Source organism: Chlamydomonas reinhardtii, chromosome 12 (genome assembly GCF_000002595.2).
Source record: "Chlamydomonas reinhardtii strain CC-503 cw92 mt+ chromosome 12, whole genome shotgun sequence".
Classification (NCBI taxonomy): Eukaryota; Viridiplantae; Chlorophyta; class Chlorophyceae; order Chlamydomonadales; family Chlamydomonadaceae; genus Chlamydomonas; species Chlamydomonas reinhardtii.
In genome coordinates, this window is record NC_057015.1 from 582,100 (window position 1) to 601,268 (window position 19,169).

The following is a 19,169-nucleotide window of genomic DNA, read 5'->3' on the forward strand; positions in this document are numbered from 1 at the left end:
TGCGCAAGATAGGGTGTGACTATTTTTGTCAAGCTGCTACCGTCTGACAGTTACACCACGGCGTGAATTGGGGCGCAGCACCCGCAAAGCCGTCGCTGCCTCTTACAGTCCTCCCTGGTCCTCTCGCCTGCCAGCGGGCTGATTCTGTCCCCTTGCGCGCTGCCCAACTCTGCATGCATGCGTATCTGCTCGCATCATGGAGTCACTTTCACATAGGCGCCAAGCATCTGCATAACGGCATTAGCAAGCGGATCCCCCCCCCCCCCTTCTGCTGGGTTCTGGGAATCAGCTGCACCCTACGGGATTTTACCAACCTGCCTTACCAGTTACCACTGTCCCATCGCACACAACCCCCCTTCGTGTCTGTGTAACTCGCTCAAGACGCCGCTTTTTACAGACACCTCGCCAGCGGTCTGTTTCTGTCCTCCGGCACGCTGATGCCCAACTCAGCATGCATGCGTATCTTCTCGCATCAGAAGGTGACAAGAAAAGGTGGCTCTCCCTTGCAAGGGAAAAGTGGGCTGTGCCGCCACGCCACGTCCTCCGTCTGAGGCCGAAGGTTCCGATACTAGCCTCATCTCCCGGACATAGCCGGGGTCGGTTTGTACAGGCACCGCCCGCCATATGTGCCCAGTCGCGCCCAGCTATCAAGCACTAGTGCAGCAGGCAGCAGGCCAACCAGACAGCAAGGAAAACACCCCTGCCGCTGCAGCCGACTGCCCGCTACGCCATCCTCGTCAGCACAGGTCGCTAACCAGACAACACCGGCAGGTCTCAACCTGCGCGCCGGCGCCGCTTTGAAGGCGGCACCGCGCTGTCCTCCTCCCCGTGGCCTTGCCTGCCCCCTCTGCTCCGAACATGCGCGCCGCCACTGCCGCTGGGCCCAGGGCCGCCCGTGCCGCCGCCACCACCGGGCCCAACGCCGTGGCCGCTGCTGTTGCCGCCGGTTGCACCAGTTTGGCACTTTTTGTCAACGCAGGCAGGCAGGCAGGCAGGCAGGCAGGCAGGCACGGACAGGGGCAATCCTGGGGGGCTTCGCCCCCCCTGGATCGCTTCGCTCAGGGGGCTCAGCCCAAAAAGGCCGCGGTGTCTTTAGATAATTCCGTGAACGGCCGTTGCACTAATCAGAAGCGGGGCAAGTAACACTGTACTCGATGCCCCTTGCTGTCCCATGCACGCAGCAGGCAGTCCATGCGTAGTCATGCTACGCATACAGCCCGCCCTCTGTGCTGATAATGCTAAAAGTAAAATGTCTATGCACCATTGCACATCATGTACACCCGTCCGCTATGATCACTGCTTCGTCCGGTCCTCAGTCGCGGGATGAATGCCATTGGACACCAGTATTGCTATCCCCTTGCATGTTTCAAGCGCATGCGTATGTCCAAGCCGCCGGGACCCTGCTGATATACCAACCGCCGCTCGTATGCTAGATGCGTGCTTGTATGTAAGTGTTACCAGCTAACTATATGTACACTAGGTGCTATCCGTCTTAGAAGCGGCCGAAGGCGAACAGCGCCAGGAAGGCCAGCGCCGAGGACAGCAGCGTCAGCACGGACGGCGAGGCCATGCCAGCAGCGCCGCCGCCGCCGCCGCCGCTGCCGCCGCCGCCTACGCCGCCGCTGCCGCCGCCGCCGCTGCCACCAGTAATGTTCAGCGTCACGTCGGACGGGATGAGGACGTAGTCAATGATGTGCACCACCGCGGGGCCGGCCTTGATGTCAGCCATGACCACCTGCATGCCGCCGTGTGCGTGGGAGTGTGCCGTTAGCGCCGTACGTACACACACGGCGGGAGAGGTGGGTGAGCGCAAGTGGTGCTGTGTGGTATGGCGGGACCGTGTACGGCGGGCGTACAGGCGTGGCGTAGGCATGGCGAGTCACCGGTCGCCATGCTAGCTTTGGGCACGTGCGTGAGCTCGGGCCTTAGGCATGCCCCAGGGGTCATGCAGTCATGCTCACCGTGGCGGAGGACTTGCCGGCAGTGAACGTCACCGTCGAGCCGCTCTTCGACACCGTGAGGTTGGACCTGACAACGAACGGACGCAGAGGGAATCCTTGGGTCAGCGACGCATGCATTTCGTCTTGAGCCTGGAATCTACCAGCTTGCCAGCCCAACAACAGTAATACACAGCACGGTATCACACGGCTGCCTCCAGCAGGGATCGCCTGCATTGGCTGCCGCAATGCTGCTCCTTTAGGACGACATTATCGCGTTCGGAGGCAGGCAATAAGAGCTGCTTACCCGCCGATGGTGGTCACGACCTGCTTGTCAGTCAGCTGGGATGATAGCACGGCGGCCGAGGGGATCACGTGCGCCTGCGGAATGCATGGGGGGGAGGCAGCGTGGGCCTGTCAGTGCGTGTGTTAAGAACGAAACGAAAGCCAGTGCGTGTGTGTAGCCAGCCCGGTGTTAGCCCTTATTACGAGTTACCACGTTCACACACAGTGTGTGTGCGTGCGGTGCAAACCCACCTGCAGGATCTTCCGCAGGTTGGCGGTGTCCGACAGCAGCTGGGTAGCGTCCAGCCTCAGGTCGGTCAGGAGGCGGACGAAGGCCTCGTTCTGGTGAAGGGAAGGGGAGGGAGGCAGAGCATAATGTTATGGCACCCCCAAAGTCTACTTGCGGAATGCGGCCAGGCGGGTGAGCACAGCTGCGCAAGGGTACCGCACCCACCCCGCCATTGCAAAACGCAATTGATCCGGCACTGAGCGGCTGAAACTCCCCCCTTCACTTGTCCTTCGATGCATCCTATAGTGTCTCGGGTTTCTTATTAGGGATGGTGGAAACAACCCGAACCCTATACCCCACATCACGTCCACCCACCGTGGGCGCCAGCACGGTGCCGCGGAAGGTGGGGTCGGCCGCGGCGCTCGTCAGGGACCCGTCGGCGGTTAGGGCGGCCAGCAGGATGGACAGGCTGGCCCGCTCGATGGCCTTCCCCACGGTGGTGTAGAACGGCAGCAGCACCGCGTTCACCAGGTGCACGTACGACCTGAGCGTGTGAAGCGGAGAGCCACAGAGAGCGTCACGCACCATTCATCGCACCGTTCACATCCGTGCCGGCCAACCAGCTAGCGGCAGTTGCGGCACCTACGTACGACATCCTCGCCTTACATCGCCACCACTACCCGCAGTACGGCACCCACCTGGGCTCGGCGCTGGTGGGCAGGTTGAGGCCGATGGGGATGTTGGCGGCAATCACGGAGGTGGTGCTGCCGCCGATTAGGCCGACGGGAGTGAGGAGGACGGTGGTGCCGGTACGCAACACAGTCAGGTTGGCCTTGGAGCTGAGGGGCGTGCAGGCACGGGCGTTGCGATTGAGGGTCAGCAGGGCACGTGTTCAGTGGGTGCACCGAGTAGACCGAGTACGAGAGCCAGGTCTGGCGGGGCGTGGTTTGGGTTTTGCCTGCGGGCTCACTTGAGGGTGGCGACGGCGGTGGGGGTGGTGGGGACGTCGGCGGCGGCCACGCGCGCGGGCAGCACGTGGTAGGTCAGCACGTCCACCAGGGAGGTGTTGACGGCCGCGATGGAGGCCGTGACTCCACTGGTGAATGCATCCTGCGTGTGGTTGGGTTGGCGTGGCGTGGGGTGGGGGGTGGGGGGTTAAAGCGCATAGCGGGGCGGGGGTGGCGGCAGAGCTGCTGGAGCAGTCGCACGACTTGGGTTCTTGCCAGTCCGCATTTAATGCACTTCCGCAGCAGTCAACAGTGCAGCCAGGGACACATGGCTGTGGCTGCTGTTGCGGGACGCTCCAGCTTACGTTGATGGGGGCGAACAAGGTGGCGGTGAGGTTGGGGTCAGAGAGGGTGGCCGCAAGGCCGGCGCTGTTGACGGCGCCCAGCAGGGAGCTCAGCTGGGGGTTACGAGCGGCGGCCTGCAGGCGACAATTGAGACACGCACCGAGGGGAGGTCATGCCTTGTACGGTATGTAGTGCGAGTGCCCACGCACATGCTGTTACCGGGGATGCGTCCTTGTCTCATGCCTCGCTAGCGGACACCTTGCCGCAGCGCATTAGGTTGGTGTTGATAACAACTTACCGAGGCGATGGTGGTGTAGAACGGGATCAAAACCTTGTCGATGATGTGAACGACGGAGCCGCCCGCGGTGATGTCAGTGCGGATGACATTGGCGTCGCTGCCCACGGAACGCACAACAACGTTGCCGTTGGCGGCCTTGGACACGGTCAGGTTGAGGCCGGTGTTTAGGGTCGCATAGGGCGTGTCGCCGGTGGGGATGGCGGCAGCGAGCAGCGGCGTGGGGATGGCGTGGTAGGTGAAGATGGGCTGCACGGCGGCACCGAGGCCTACGAGGGTGGCGGGGTCGGTGCCGAGGGAGGCGGTCATGTCAAGCAGCGCCTGCATGGGAGGAAGGGGCACGCGGACATGTTGAGAGGCACGTGAGTGTTGGGTGATCATGCATTGATCTTCGGAGGCCGAGCACAGTCGTGTGGCGCCAGTTGGTGAGGTCAGACGGCGTCTACGAGTGCCTAGCCCAAGGCCTAGCCTGCTGTATGCGGTTTGAAGTGCTCATCATCAGTTCCCCGCCGTTGGCCGGCTTGGCGCACGGCCACTGGCCCGCTTACCGCGTCAGTGGGCGCGAAGAGGGTAATGTTGGCGCCGGTGGTGCTGTTGAGTGTGCCCTCCAGGCCCGAGACACGAATGCCAGCGGCCAGCAGAGTCAGGTTGGCGGACTCGATGACCTGCAGGATGGACTGGGCGCTGGTGGCCGCCACCGCGAGCAGCAAGCCTGTTGCGAGAGAGGCAGGGGAGCAGAACCCAGCATGTCGACCTCCATCCATAGCTCTTGTGATTGCGTGCGCTTGCTAGACCTAGGGTGGAGAAACGCGAGCACCCGGGCGAGCCGGTGAGAGTGACCCGGTGCGCGAACAGCGTCGAGGCAAGCTTTAGTTGAACAGCGCAAAGTGGACAGTCAAATAATGTTGAATAATGTTGCTTTCCAGAGCATGCGATTGCACGCACTGCTAGGCCGAGTGCAGTCAACTGGAGCAGAATCGCAAGCGCGGCGCAAGCGGCGCAGCCGGTCAAGCGACCCGAAGCATAGGCAGCGCCGAGGCAAGCGTTGGTAGACATTCAACTCACAGGCTGCCAGCATGAGGCCCGAAGCGGGCGAGCGACTGAGCGCCATTGACGCTTCTTCTTCGGTTGGCGACGGTTTGGCCCTCGCGAGACGCTATGTGCCCGAGTATATGTTTGAAACAATTTCTGGTAAGCGTCTCTGCTCAAGTATCACTGACAGACGTGAAAGGGGTGACGAGGGTTGAATCGCCTAAAAGAGCCCTCGCCAAATGCGTGGTCTTGGGTGTTGTCAGACGGGGGGCATGATGACGCAGCGACTTGAATTGAAGTAGACGCTTCGACGCTTCTTCACATTTGAACAGGCCCCAGGCGAGCGCACATCCAGTAGACATAATTATGTCACAGCATTGTTTTGTGCATAGACGCGTCGTGCGAGGTTTTGCGACCGAAAGGCAAATGTCGCGACGCTTCGCCGTCGAGGACAGTCGAGGACTTGCAGTGCAGTGCAGTGTAAACGATCCCCGCCTTGAAGTTCTAGTGCTCCCCAGCCCTGTTGCGGAAACGGCCCCTGCCTCGATGTTTAAGCGCTTCCCTCTGCCAGTGCAGGCGTTCTCTACAGCTGTCTACAGTGACAAGACCTGCATGCCAAGTTGCCCCCCCCCCGTCCCCGTCCCCGATCCCGCGCCCACCGCGCCTCCCGAATGCAACCGACTATTTGGCCACTCTCCACCTGGGAATACACTTATAACGACCGGCGGTTCCGCCTTCCACAGTCTGCGAAATGATCAAAATCATCAAAGCTTGCGCATAACTGATTTACCCATTCTCGCGCGCGCCCCAGCCCCGCGCGCGTTGGGAGTCAGGGTCAGGGCCACGTCGGTGTCTTTCCTGGATTCCCTTCCAGCGCAGGTGACATGTAAGACAGATACTTCGTACCATCCTGGCAGGTATATATGCGCGCACAGCTTGCTCTGGCCTTGTGCGCTCATGCGCCAACCCGCAAACCGCGCCGTCCTCCCGCTGCCGACCATTGAATTTCCTCCTCCCGCCTCATGGCCCGGCCCATTCCGGACCTTTCCGACCTGTTCCGACGCCAATTCACTTGCGCTGTGACGGCTGTACCATGTACACGGTATTCGTGTGCCACTGCAGGCACTGCGAATGTGCGGCTTCCTTGCGTTGTGTGCGGTCGACAGTCAAACAGTCACACACACACACACACACACACACACACACACACACACACACACACACACACACACACACACACACACACACACCGTTTGATTCTTTGTTTAACACACACCGCTTCGCCCCTGCTGCGACGTTGGCCTCCCGCCCCCCGTCATGCATCCCGCTGCCCATACACCACCCGGGAGTGGCACACACAAATGAACGCAGTCCATTGCGTTGTGTGGTTGCGGCTTCCAAACCGTTGACCGTGCTTTGTCACAGTCGGGAGTCGGGACAACCGCTCCGCACCCCGCCGCGCCCCACCAAACGACCCGATGGACTGGGTTTGATCCTAAAGGGGCAAGCCAGTGTGTGCCTCAAAGGCATTGGGACCCGCATGTCATCCCTCTGGACTCTGGTCGGCCATGGCCTGGGCACAGGCACCTGCCGCGCGCAATGCGCATGCTCTGGACAGCAACATTATATGACTGTCCACCTTGCGCTGTATTCGACCATTGGTACCTGTTATGAAACCGTTATTCATTGGAGGGGAAGGAAAATGTGTGGGCTGGGCGTGCGGGGGCAGTAGTCCATGCAACAGCGTGACCATGTGGGCCAATATAGTGCCCGCACTCCCTACCCAATCCTCGGCTCCATTCCGAGCTGCCCACATACCCTGCAGCTTCATGTTTGCATCATCTGCAGGAGGCATCGCGGCCGGCTGGCTGGGTTTCGGCATGCACGGAGGCCCCATCTCGACTCTCAAAACAGTTCTGCTCGGCAGACCCATTTGCTTGATTGATACAGACCAGGAACATCCTCAGATTTGGTTACTGCTGGACTACTAATCAATCGCAGGGAGTTGCCGAGGCCTTGCCCTAGGTAGCCCTAAGTACTTGTGCAACCACCCGCCCTGCAAATTGTCATTTACGTAGTACTTGAGCATTTCTCAGATAATACTTCCGGGTCATTTGTGGTCTGAGGTCTCCGGGAAGAATGCAGTTGCCGACGTCCGCGCTGGTGCCGGGCGCGGTGAGCTGTCATATGCAGGCAAGATGAATTGACGAGCAACTCATAGTAGTGCTGCACTATGCGAGTTCGCGTCATAACTTCTCATCACCGTGCCCGCACTTCTTCCTGCCGCTCCCACAGGCTCGACGGCAATGCTTGCTGTCTCGCCATTCTATGCTAGCAGCACCTCGCGGCCGCCTGGTCTCAGCACCTTGTGCTGCTGGCACAGTGCCACAAACGGCCGCTGTCGTGGGGTCACCAGGTCGGTCTACAGCCCCGCGTGTGCTGCTCGCGGATGCAGGCCCAACCCCAGACCCAAAACGCGACCCTAGCAGCCAAGATCCCTCCAAATCGGATCTTGGGCCGCACGGCCCCAAGCTGCTGCCCCGGCCGCGGCGGCCGCAGCTGGACCGGATAGGGGGCCCGGGCGGCCCGCCCGGGGGCGGCGGCCCCGGATCCGGCGGCACACAGCGTGTCATTGCCAACCTGGTCGCTTACACGGGCATCGTGGGAACCACCGCTATCGTGCTAGCGGGCTTCGCTGGCATAGACGTGTGGGAGTCGTTTCGCTGGACCAACACCAATGACCTGGCTCTGGCGGCGGCGCTGAGTGTGCCGCTTCAGGCCGCCAACGCGGCGCTGCTGCTGCCCAGCTTCAGCGCCCTCAAGCTGCCGCACCTGGCAGACCTGAAGGTAGCGGGGGGGGGGGGGCTGGTTGTGTAGGCTGTGGGGCTGGAGGTTAAAAAAGGGCTGCCTGGGCGCTGCCGTGTCGTGGCTTGGCGCGTGTAGTCCTGGGCGGGGAGCTGCTGTGTGGGGTCTGAGCCAGTGGGTGTCGTGTGGACAACGGAAGCAATGCAGGGCCGAGCAGGCGGGCTGGGGCTGGGGCGTAGGGCTGGGGCATAGTAGCGGTTGTGATGAACTTGCTGGGGTGGTTCACAGAAGGGGCTGGCGCGCCGTGCAGGTGGCCGGGCAGGCGAGGTGCCGGGGTGGGCTGGGGACACAGGGCTCAGCACGCGGGATACGCTGCTATACAGACATCTCCCACGGACTCCAAACCCGATCCACCGCATTGACTCCCGGCTGTACCCGCCACACAGACCATGGAGGCCAATCTGAAGTACGATAAGGAGCAGCGGGAGGCGGCGGCCCGGGCGGCGGAGGCGGAGGCAGCCGGAGCAGCAACAGCACCGGAGGCACCTGCCGCTGCAGCGGCGGTCAACGCGGCCACTGCAGCAGCGCCGGAGGCGGCGGCCGCCTCCACGTCTGCGGCCACCGCCTCGCCGGACGCGGGTGCGGCCTCGGCCTCCCCCTCGACCCCTGGCGCGCCCCAGCAGGCCGCCGCGCCAGGCCCAGCGCCAGCACCCCAGGCTGGAGCACCTCCGGCGCCGCTGCCGCTGCCGCTGCCGCCCGGCGGGCTGGTCCCGGCCTCCAGCTGGGGCGCGGGCGGCGGCGGCCCGGGGGGCTCGGGTCCGGACGTGGACCGGGCGGTGGTGCTGGGCGTGGACGTGACGGCGCTGCGGGATGCGCTGCACCTGGCGCAGGTGAGGGAGGGACAGGAAAGGAGGGAGGGAGCGAGAGAGGGAGGAAGGGAGAGAGCGAGAGAGGATCAGGGAGGGACAGGGAGGGAGGGAGGTGGGGTGGGGTGGGGTGGGGTGCACGGGCGTGGTGCCGCAGCGGCTTGGGCCGCTGGCTCCACACATGACACATGCACGCATGCACACGCACACATGCACACACCTTGCCACGCCTTGTCACCACCCCTCCAGGGCCACATCATCTCCAACAACCCCACTGCGCGCATCAACGCGGGCCTGGAGGCGGCGTTTGCGGCGGTGGACACGGCGGCGGGCGAGATGCTGTACCGCGGCGTGGCGCTCACATGGCTGGCGGCGTGGCTGGAGGTGAGGGGCGCGAGGGGAGGGAGGCAGCGGCCCTGTGTGTGTGTGTGTGTGTGTGTGTGTGTGTGTGTGTGTGTGTGTGTGTGTGTGTGTGTGTGTGTGTGTGTGTGTGTGTGTGTGTGGTTGTGTGTGGTTGTGCCGTATGACACTGCTGGGCGGGCCAGGTGGGAGAGGGTGGAGCCGGCGAGGCACCGGGGCGGACAACCCAGTGACCACCAGCAACACCACAACCAAACACCCCTTACACCGCTACCACGTCATCACAGGACCGCATCTACGAGGCAGGTGCGGAGGAGGCGCTCACGCAGCAACTGCCGGCGGCGCTGGCGGCGGCGCTGGGCCCGGCGGCGGCGGGCGCGGCGGAGCGGCTGGGCGTGTACGGGGACGCGGAGGTGGCGGTGGCGGCGGCCCTGGTGGCGTACTCGGCCTGGAGCGTGATGGCGAGGAACCGGCGGGAGGTGGCGCGGCTGGAGGTGCTAATGGACGCGGTGGGAAGAGGTGCGCGGGGGGTGGGGGTGGGGGTGGGGTGGGAGGAATAGGGGCAGGGGCAGGGGCAGGGGAGGTCTGAGGTGCGGGCAGGGAGGGCGCAAGTGCGGGTCAGGTGCGTGGAGCTGGGGGCGGCGCCGGAGGCGCAGGGATCGAGGCCAGCATGGGCCATGCAGCTGATATTCGGCGCCCATGCATGTAGACACATACACACACACATACACACACACACACACACACACACACACACGCATGCTGCCGCACCACACCAGGCATGACCAAGGCCTCGGCCAAGAACGCGCTCAACGGCGACTCCGCCAAACGCGGCGGCGGCGGCGTGGCCACCACCGTGGTGATGGGCCCAGGCGCCATTCCCATCGCCGCCTCAACCGCAGGCGGGCCCCTGAACGGCGGGGGCGCGGGCGGCGGCGGCGGCCCGCCGGGCAAGGCGGCGGCGCTGGAGGTGATGACTCGCGGCGCGGCGGTGCGGGCGGCGCGGGACGCGCTGCAGGTGAGGGCACCTCTGCTGGACCCGTGTGTCACGTGGGCCCCTTGCAGGCGGGATGTGACACAGGCGTGCGTGCGGTTTTGGTGATGGGGAGTGGTCAGGACAGCGGGGGCGGCGGGGTTGACAGATTGACACGCTGGTAGGCACGGCGCTGGCGCCATGTGGTGCCCCACGGCCTGAAACCCCATGCGACCGCACGCCCGCTCCCCGGCTGTAGGTGGGCATATCGCACTGCCGCAATGACCTGTCCATCGCCTTCCACGGGCGGCGGTCCCCCACTCCGCCTGCTTCCCCTCCCCCTCCCCCCTGCTTGTATGCTGTTCACCATTTTTTACCTTGCAACCCCCTGCCCCCCGCGAAGCGCTGGAGCTGGCCGATGGACTTCTCAGACATCGATAGCAACGCGTCTGCTACTACATTATAATGCCTGGCTACCCTTCAAATCTTGACTTATCATGAATGTAACCCCCCAGCTTGTATCCTGTTATCAATGTTTTTTAACCTGCACCCTCCCCTCCCTCCAGGTGGCCACCATCAACGTCGTGTTCATCGCAACGGGCGGCAACCTGGCCGCCTCCTACGCCGCCGCACTGGCCAACCAGCTGCTCATCAGCGCATGGCAGAGGCTGGGCGCGCAGCGCATGCAGCAGGTGAGGGCGGGTGTGGGTGTGAGGGTGTGTGTGAGGGTGCGTGAGGGTGGGTAGGTGAGGGTGTGAGTGGGAGGCGTTGTTTCCACTACCTCCAATAGGAAACCCGATAACGCAAAAGAAGCAGTGCACGTGTGCCTCTGGATATTCGCCTAGCGAACAGTCTAAACATTCTGTAAAGGTTTCGGGCGCCAGGGAGGAAGCGCCGGGCGCGTTCAACAGGGCACGCGCGGGGACAGGAAAGGGCGAGATGACGGACAGGGCACATGTAACAAGCCAAGATGGTATGGAGAGGTGCACGGCAGGAAAGTATCAAGTAACCTCCGCCCCCTCCTCCGCCCTGCAGCGCTCCTCCGCGCTGGCCAAGGAGCTCAAGGCCTACAACGCCGAGATGCAGCGCATACTGGCCAAGTACACACACAAGCTGCCGCCGGTGGGTGTCCGGTGCTGCCCGCGCCGGCTGTGCAACATGCCGTTACCGTGCCGCGCGTTTCACGTAATTCGTTCGGGCACGGCTTTGTATTGCGGCGGGGCTGGGAGCGTGCGCGGGCGCAGCAATCCTCCGAAACCGGTTGCTATGCGGTGTGTGTGGGTATGAGCGGGTGGGGGCTGAGGCTGTACCGTGTGCTCCTTGTGTCGACAGGTTGCGCGGACACAACTCGCTGCCATGGACGCGGCGGCACCCGCCAGCAGCAGCAGCAGCAGCAGCAGCAGCAGCAGCAGCAGCAGCAGCAGCAGTATCCAGGGCGGTGAGGCAGCAGCAGCAGCAGTAGCAGAAGCAGCTTCCACTGGCCCGACTAGCCTCGGGTCCGTAGCCAGTGAGGCGCCCGCTGGCGGCGACAGCGCCTCTGGGTTGGGCAGTAGCACTAGCAGTAGCACTAGCAGCAGTAGCGGCAATGCGGGGGCACCAGCAACGCCAGGCGTGTATGGTGGGGACGGCGGGAAACTGCAGAGCGCGCTGTCGGCGCTTTCTTTCCTGGTGCCGGAGCCGGAGCCAGCGCCGCGAAAGGCCCCAGCAGCAGCGGCGGCAGCAGCGGCGGCAGCGGCGGCCGGCGGGAGCGGCGCGGGAGGGGCGCACGAGAAGTCGTAGAGAGTGGGGGCTGAGTGATCGCAGGGAGTGGGCCGGCGCGCGGCTGCTCGGGGCAGCGTTGCCTCAGGAGTGGGCTGAGTCGAAGAGCATGGCCGTGTGCCATGTACCGTAACACAGGGCGGCAGGTTGTGTGCTACGGATGGAGTGCTGAGTGAATGAGGGGGGAGGGTTGGCGGGGCGGATCATGGTTGGGCAGGCTCTTAAGCGGGATGGCATACCCGCTTGGCTGCAGTGCAGATGTGATGGATGCGGGGTCAGTCCCGGCGGCTTGTGTCTGCCACCGACGCTGTACCTGCCAGCTGGGGGCGCGGTGCGTCCTGCTGAGGCTGTAACATCAAAGCATCTTGGCTAAGTGTGTTCCAAACATGGTGGTGTGAAGTTGCGGGCAGCGGGCGGGGGCAGGCCAAGTCTGTGTACACTCGGTTTCAATTGCTGGGCCGCTTATAGAAACCTCGCAAACCAGTACATTCTGCCTGTGCGCAGATAGGGGCTCAGCGCTTTTTGGGCTGAGCCCCCTGAGCGAAGCGATCCAGGGGGGGCGAAGCCCCCCAGGATTGTTGGGCTGAGCCCCCTGAGCGAAGCGATCCAGGGGGGGCGAAGCCCCCCAGGATTGCCCCTGTCCGTGCCTGCCTGCCTGCCTGCGTTGACAAAAAGTGCCAAACTGGCGCAAACCGCGAGTGCCACGTATTATTAATTGCTATTCCCTATTGTAGAAAAATAGGCGGCAGGGAAAACTCAGCCGGAGCGAGAAGCGACCTCGTGAGTCCATGGACATCTTGACTTTCTTCAGTCCGCGAGTATAGCTCTCGGCCCCTAAATATCTTACATCCATGTATCAAAACATGTCGACGACAAGCGTCTTGGAGCAAGAATGTCGAAATTGTTTGCAACAGCCAAACCATGCGTCCCCGAGCCTTAAATGTGTCGCGGCCCGGGATCCCGCGCCCGAGCCCGGCTAGCCGTTTGCGGTGCTTGAGTGGGATGTGGGTGAGGTGCATTTGGGATATCATGGACCGTGAAGTGGCGTGGGTAAGGTGGCGTGGCGTGGCGGGGACAGGGCATGTCGGTGCCTCGGCACGGCGTTGGCATAGTGGCCAGTCCCGCTGGATGGGCTTGCAAGGGTGCTGTTCATGTCGGCGGTGCCCATCGTCACATCCCTTGCGCTTCATGGGGCTCAGCCCATTTTCCAGCTGTACAAAGCTGACACCCCTTGTCACTTTCAACTCGTGGCAACGCCAACAATCTCGCACAGCACCGTCTGTATTTTTGCGGGCGGGTTTTATCCGGGGGCGCCGGATAATCATCCGGGCCCCAGAATATGTGGGCTTTATCCGGCCCAGATATAACCGGGGTATTATAGCCGGCGGGGTAATATGCGGCGGAGTAAAGCCGGCGCCGGATGTAAGTGGTCCGGATATAGCAGTGCCCGGATACATCCGGGCCGACTAAACCTGGTGCGGGATAAAGCCCGGCCAGATATAGTTGAGCCTGGCTATATGCGACCGCATATAGCCATGGGATCATCCGGTGCATCGCAGGCTATCGCTGTCTTTGAGCTGAATTGTTGCAGAGCGGTAGCTGGGGTTGAAACAACATGGGGGTGTGCCCGAGCGGGGGGTTGTGCCGTAGGTCATGCCTTGCATGGGCCGACATTAAGAGACAGGGCCAGACCTCCAAAACATAACTTACTATCAATTCTACTCCACTATACTTTGTGTAAGCTTGTAATTGGGAACGGATTGCCTGCCGAGTGGATACAGTGTAGACTTGACATCACTGGGCGGAAGAGACGACTATAATGCAGCTTATGAACCAAAGCAAGCTGCTACATCTAGTAGCTCTGCAATGGTGCATCAGCCTATGTACTGGCTGATATATATAGCCAGGAGCATTCAGGTTCTCGCGGTCAAAGCTTTTCCTGCGTCACGACCAAGCGCTTCCGGCGGCGTGTCTACTACTAGTAAGTGCACAAAGTAGTGAACTGCGATCGTTAGCCTCTGATCAAGCGCCGCTGTAACGTAGGATACCGACGCTGCATGGAAAGGAATTTTACCCACACTCGCTGTGTGACTCAGTGACTGGCAATGATGCTACGCTGAGGTGAGCGTCTCCATAGTTAGTCCGCTGGGGGTGGGGTCTGTACAAATCCTGGCAGTGGTGAACGCCTCGGCGTGCTTCCCCCTTGTGGTGCCAGAGGCAGTTTCATGACCGCACCCCACTTCTGGTCGTATGTGCAGGATCCATCGTCGGGCCGTATGGATCAGAGTCGGCGTTGGTATTGCTCAGAAGGTGGGCGACAAGGGGTGTTGGCAGGGTCTATGTAAGGGTGCATGCCGTGGTGTTTGCCAGATGAAGTCCACATGCGTGGCCCCTGCGTGCACACTGCATGCTCTGGTTGTCTCCCTAGCACCGCAATCATGCATACGTGCCTCTAAATCCGGCGCTATGTGTATGTGCTCGCAGGGCACACCGCCGCGGCGCCCGAACCACTGTGTAGACAGCGCTAGATGTAGGATGGCTCTGTGGTGCTAGGAGCTGTGCTGGATTGATGTAGCGGTCATGGTGGCAGTGTTACCATCAGCAAATACAGTAGGGTTGCACTAGTGCGTGGCGCCGCCACCTTGGGCGTGATGGTCGCACGGGCTGCAGGGGCTCCCCTGGTTGGAGTCGCTAGAGCCTCCGTGCAGCCATGTCAGGGACAGGCATGTACGTGCATGTAACGCGGATCAGAGAACACGCGCACCCACACGATCCACTCGCAGGAAGCGTGGGTTTAAGGGCCAGATGTTTGTGCAATAGCCGGCCAGGTATATTCAGCCAGTTATATCCGGCCACATATATGCGGCCGGATGTTGCCAGGTGTATCCGGCCCAGATAATATCCGGCCTCCCACCGGTTTATACATCCAATTATAGCCGGCGGCATGTTTAGAAAAATATGCCGGATATAACCCATCCCCCAAAATACAGACGACGCCACGCTCGTGATGGAACATGGCAAGGGGCAGGAAAGCGTAGTCCCGATGTGTGTGGCTCCCACCCGTGCCCACATAAATGCGTAGCAAGAAGGGACAAGGCATTGGTGCGTCGTTCGCGCGCTGTTACTGTACCGACGGTAGCTGGCAGGTTGTGTCGATGTTTTGCTGACGCGCATTCCTCACGCTCCGGGCGCCCGGCCAAGGCGATAGCACCACACAGACTCAATGCGACGCCACACCGCGCGGATAGCAGAGCCGATGCGCACCTGCAGGCAGTCGACCGGCGTCCACGGATGACTAGGGTTGTGCCGGGTCTTAGGATGAGAATTAAACTTAGGAAAATCCTAAATTATTATAACCGTATTTTGTAGAAGGCCCAAGCGACCGGGTTTAGAACCTGGGATTGAGAAAACACGGATTGGCTTTGAATCTTGGGGACAGAAGCGGGGCAACGCAGAGGAGTGGGGAGGCGGAGACTAGCACCGTGGCATGCTACATACCGGCATGCGTCCGTGCGTATGTGCATGGCTAACGGGCTCCTTTGACAGGCTGCTGATAACGGGTCTAGCGTGACCAGCGCAGTCAGTATGGCTGCATCTGGGGGGCGCATCACGGGGGCGCATACTCAGTTCAGCCTGGCCTGTGCACCCCGCACAAGTGCGGACTTTTGCAAACACCTGGGTGCGCATCAGCCGTTGACTTGCCAAAGTTTCAGCAGTGAACTCGCCCTAGGTTAAAAGTTACGGACCTCGTTCTCATGCTCATCCTAATGATCTCATTTAGTTCTACATTATTATAACGTTAGAAGGAATTCCATTCTAAGGCCAGGAACAACCCTACGGATGAGCTGTGTAGACGAGCACTAGCGTAATGCAACGGCGTGCAGCAAAACAATGGCCGGGCGACAGTGTGACAAGCAGGGGCAAGAACAAGGCGAAGCAAAGCAGAAGAGGGGCCCGAATGTGTACGACAATTGTGGCGGGCAGGCCGAATGCGGTGCAACACGCCAACAACACAACCGGAGGTGAGGAAGCGTTGCTGATCGTGAGGATAGGTGCTGCGACGTTCGGTAGGGGAGCTGTGGCCGCGCACTAGATGGGAGGAAGTTTCCGAGGTGGTGTGCACAGCACGCCACGCCTTTCCCCATCAAGTCCGCATAGAATGTGTAAAGCGCCATAGCCTCACAGCCATTATCGAGACAAATACGCCGCATTCGACGCCCCCGCCTGCAATGGTATGTGTCCCGGCTCCGCAATTGTCAGTGGTTGGTAGCTTGAGAGATTGGGAGAGCGCCGCTGTGCATCTCAGCTGCTTCATGTACCAACCACTCGGCAATATCCTCCACAAGGACTTGCACTTTTCCGATCAAATCCGCCCACAACGAGCACCCAGTGGTAGTTTGCATGGGTGGTTCCCCTCAACCCCTCGCCTCACAAGTCCTGCTGCTGTGGCCTTCAGCAGGGAGCCGGGCACTTGGGCACATGCCACCACCGACATCACGACGCCTTGCAGCTTCCACCCACGGCACGCATCCAGTCGCCAGCACTACTCGCTCAACGCCCCCGCTGCAGCCAGCAGCTCATGGCAGCGGCTCAGCAGCCGGACTAGCACGTGGGCGGGCACGAACGTCCCCATGCACGACTTGTGCTCCACGTTGTCGAGGCAGTATTGCACTTCGCTGTCGCGAGCAACACCCTCCAGCCGGTTAGCGGGCTTCCTCTTGCCACCGCACGCCCTTGCCTGCCCGGCCAGCCCCGTGGCGCTGTCACCCGACCACGTGTCCGTCTCCACCACTAGCTCGCCGCCGGCCGCTGTAGCCGCTGCTGGTGCGCCGCTGCCGCTGCCACTCGGGCCCGCTTCTGGAGCTATGTCCCGCGGGTTGGTCCCCTTTTCGTGCCACATGATGCCCGTGTGCATGCCGGCCAGGTACCGGTGAGGCGGGCCGAAGGTCACAGCGCCGCCGCTGCAGTTGGGGAACACCCCTGCGCATAGCCGCACACGCGTGCAAGCGCTTTGGAGGCTCAGCACAGGATGTATTCGGCAGGTCCAACCGGCAGTGGCATCCAGGACCTCATGCCGGGCCCCAACCTTATCTAGCACCTACTACCATCACGTCATGCGCGCAAGCCATCAGGTAGTAGGTAACGCGGGCCGGCGCTGTGACCTGCCTGAGTACGAACAGATCGCCTCGTCCGCCGCCTTGCTGAGCCAGCAGACGCGACCCGGGGCGACCAGGGGGAGACCCGACTGCTGGAAGCCCACGACGGTCTTGTCTGCCGCGAGCGGAAAGCCGATCAGCGTGACCGCTATGCCAGGCATCAGCCCTATGCCACCGTCCACCCTGTGGCGGACAGACAGGCAGCAAGCGGGCAAGGAGGCCAAGGGAGCGTGTGAGCAAGTTCAACAAGCACATCCCCATTGGCATGGGCGTGGATACCGAGTCCCGGTTGAAGATGGAACCTAACCAACATCCAAGGCAACCGCGCGAGAGGCATATGCGCCTTGAGCGACGACTGGGCCCGGCTGCACAGAAAGTCCCAAACGGCAGTGCTGCTGTGCACGTGTTCGCTTGCCCCACGAGTGGTACAGCCGAGACTCACATGAAGGGGGTAGCATTCCTCAGCCCGTCAGCCAGCCCTGTGCCGCCGCCGTCCAGCAGCAGCACCGTCACGTCGTGCTGCGGGAAGCTGGCGAGATGCCTGCAAACATGTACGCGCGCACAGACCAGTTACACCAGTGCCAGCGAAGGTGCAGACATCACGCAAATTAGGGGCTAGCTACCGGGCCGATAGGTGTCCAGTCCAATGGACCCAGCTGCTGCACTTAGGTGGTTTCACGCAGAGAATGTGGCGACAACGTCGTAAACACTTGCCTGAGCGTGTGGCCGCAGACTGTGAAGCTCGTAACGTCGATGCGCTGGCCGGGCTTGAGGCCCATGCAGTGGCGCGAGGCCAGTAGGTAACTCCGGCCGTTGAAGCTGACCGGGCAACCGGAGCCGACGGTCTCGCCCGCGTCCACCAGACGCACCACATTTGAGCAGGATACCTTGGCGTGGACGTGTGCTGCGGCGGCTACAATCACAGGGAACACCAGAGCAGCAAGCAGCAGGGGCCGGGTCAGTGGACCTGTACAGCAGGGGGCGCGGGAGCCGGAAACAGGGACAGCAAGTACTGCGACGTACGCAGAAAACGTCAACATAGGACACCACGCACACACACGAGAGCTAGGGTATACCCACCCTGCTGCTGTTGCTGGTCGCGCTGCTGGTGCTCCGCGTCCTGCCCCCTGGCGCTTACATCTGCAGGTGGCACGCAGGCGGGGTTGCAGCGAACTTACATCAAGAACAAGACACGTAGCTATGGGCGCGGCGTTATGTGGTCATTTGGACCGCAGGCTGAGCTGGGCGCCACACGCGCCTGGCTCAGCAGCACAAGTACTGCTGCTCGCGCCCGCGCCTCGACGCTTGCCCCACCTGTGCCAGCCGCACTTGCGCCGCCCCCTGCGGCAGGCCGACCGCGCGCACCAGCGGCATCCCCTGCAGGCGCGCCCAGCGCAGGTACAACGGGCCCACGCGTTAGACGGCGTCTCGACCCGGGGCGCTTCCAGTATCGCAAACCCAGACAATGCGCGCCACAACAACGTCCAGGCGCCTGGGAGCCGATGCCAGCCAGGAGCCACTGCGATCGCAACTGGGTTGGGCGCAAACTCGCAGGGCGGCTTCACGCGGCAAGCATACCGCCCCTCAAAAGCGAGCAGCCGTAACCGGTCTTACTCACTCCGGTCCTGCGCCTCCTGCGCCAGGTTCTCCTTCTTCCGAAGCTCCACCAAGTTTGCCAGCAGCAGGTTCAGCTGGCTCTCCAGCTTCTGTCGCCGCTCCTCGGTCAGCGGTTCGAGTAGCTCCTTCTCAACTTTGGCGCACCGGTCCTCGTACCTCGAAATGTCTACACGAGCCCGCTCTAGGTCATTCGCCATGCTCGCAACGCCCGAAGGCAGTGATATGGCCGGGGGCAAGACCGCCCTTTGGGCAAGGTCGCCCCGGCCTAGGTCGCCCCGGATCGTGTTCGGCTGCATTGGAGAAAGCTTCCCAGGTCGTGTTACCGACCTTGCCCAAGGACGGTCTTGCCACTACTGCCTTCGTGCGGTGCGAGCATGGCGAAGAACCTAGTTAGACATTTCGAGGTACGAGGACCGGTGCGCCAAACTTGAGAAGGAGCTATCTAGAACCGCTGACCATGCAGCTGCGAGAGCCAGCTGAACCCGCTGCTGGCAAACTTGGTGGAGCACTAGGGTATGATTTCCCTGATGCTCTATCTTTAGGGGTACTAGGGTGCTATAATGA

At 62.0% G+C, this 19,169-nt stretch overlaps 3 protein-coding genes across 4 annotated transcripts; 1 reads left to right on the forward strand and 2 right to left on the reverse strand.

Annotated features, from left to right (window-relative positions):
- Positions 1-38: 38 nt before the first annotated feature.
- Positions 39-5,827, reverse strand: CHLRE_12g492600v5 (uncharacterized protein). The gene is made up of 11 exons (XM_001700526.2): positions 5,104-5,827; positions 4,587-4,750; positions 4,042-4,359; positions 3,764-3,877; positions 3,422-3,561; positions 3,150-3,290; positions 2,827-2,995; positions 2,475-2,564; positions 2,245-2,318; positions 1,962-2,028; positions 39-1,735 (listed from the first exon to the last, which is right to left on the reverse strand). Exons 1-11 carry the CDS (start codon positions 5,147-5,149, stop codon positions 1,493-1,495), a joined length of 1,566 nt encoding a protein of 521 aa, XP_001700578.1. The 5' UTR covers positions 5,150-5,827; the 3' UTR covers positions 39-1,492.
- Positions 5,828-7,017: 1,190 nt separating this feature from the next.
- CHLRE_12g492550v5 (uncharacterized protein) lies at positions 7,018-12,197 on the forward strand. Of its 2 annotated transcripts, none has more exons than XM_043067940.1 (9): positions 7,018-7,263; positions 7,366-7,917; positions 8,322-8,765; positions 8,991-9,125; positions 9,389-9,620; positions 9,881-10,119; positions 10,641-10,766; positions 11,110-11,196; positions 11,407-12,197. In XM_043067940.1, exons 2-9 carry the CDS (start codon positions 7,399-7,401, stop codon positions 11,851-11,853), a joined length of 2,229 nt encoding a protein of 742 aa, XP_042917965.1. In that variant the 5' UTR covers positions 7,018-7,263; positions 7,366-7,398; the 3' UTR covers positions 11,854-12,197. The 2 variants fall into 2 exon arrangements, with proteins under 2 accessions (XP_042917965.1, XP_042917966.1); XM_043067941.1 differs by having other exon boundaries at positions 7,018-7,245.
- Positions 12,198-15,931: 3,734 nt separating this feature from the next.
- CHLRE_12g492500v5 (uncharacterized protein) lies at positions 15,932-19,147 on the reverse strand. The gene is made up of 7 exons (XM_043067937.1): positions 18,607-19,147; positions 18,303-18,365; positions 18,069-18,128; positions 17,703-17,901; positions 17,431-17,529; positions 16,999-17,171; positions 15,932-16,812 (listed from the first exon to the last, which is right to left on the reverse strand). The coding sequence occupies exons 1-7, from the start codon at positions 18,800-18,802 to the stop codon at positions 16,376-16,378; spliced, it is 1,227 nt and encodes a 408-aa protein (XP_042917967.1). The 5' UTR covers positions 18,803-19,147; the 3' UTR covers positions 15,932-16,375.
- Positions 19,148-19,169: the final 22 nt, after the last annotated feature.

Bases quoted from the DNA above. Each gene is read 5' to 3' on its own strand.
- CHLRE_12g492600v5 (XM_001700526.2), bottom strand. From the start codon at position 5,149: ATGGCGCTCAGTCGCTCGCCCGCTTCGGGCCTCATGCTGGCAGCCT. The intron at 2,565-2,826 runs GTGGGTGGACGT...TCCCTTCACCAG, and splicing joins GCACCGTGCTGGCGCCCACG to AACGAGGCCTTCGTCCGCCT. The intron at 2,319-2,474 runs GTGGGTTTGCAC...TGCATTCCGCAG, and splicing joins ACCTGCGGAAGATCCTGCAG to GCGCACGTGATCCCCTCGGC.
- CHLRE_12g492500v5 (XM_043067937.1), bottom strand. From the start codon at position 18,802: ATGGCGAATGACCTAGAGCGGGCTCGTGTAGACATTTCGAGGTACGAG. The intron at 18,129-18,302 runs GTGGGGCAAGCG...TGCCACCTGCAG, and splicing joins CGCAAGTGCGGCTGGCACAG to ATGTAAGCGCCAGGGGGCAG. The intron at 17,902-18,068 runs GTGGGTATACCC...CTGTGATTGTAG, and splicing joins CGACCAGCAACAGCAGCAGG to CCGCCGCAGCACACGTCCAC.
- CHLRE_12g492550v5 (XM_043067940.1), top strand. From the start codon at position 7,399: ATGCTAGCAGCACCTCGCGGCCGCCTGGTCTCAGCACCTTGTGCTGCT. The intron at 8,766-8,990 runs GTGAGGGAGGGA...CCACCCCTCCAG, and splicing joins ATGCGCTGCACCTGGCGCAG to GGCCACATCATCTCCAACAA. The intron at 11,197-11,406 runs GTGGGTGTCCGG...TTGTGTCGACAG, and splicing joins ACACACACAAGCTGCCGCCG to GTTGCGCGGACACAACTCGC.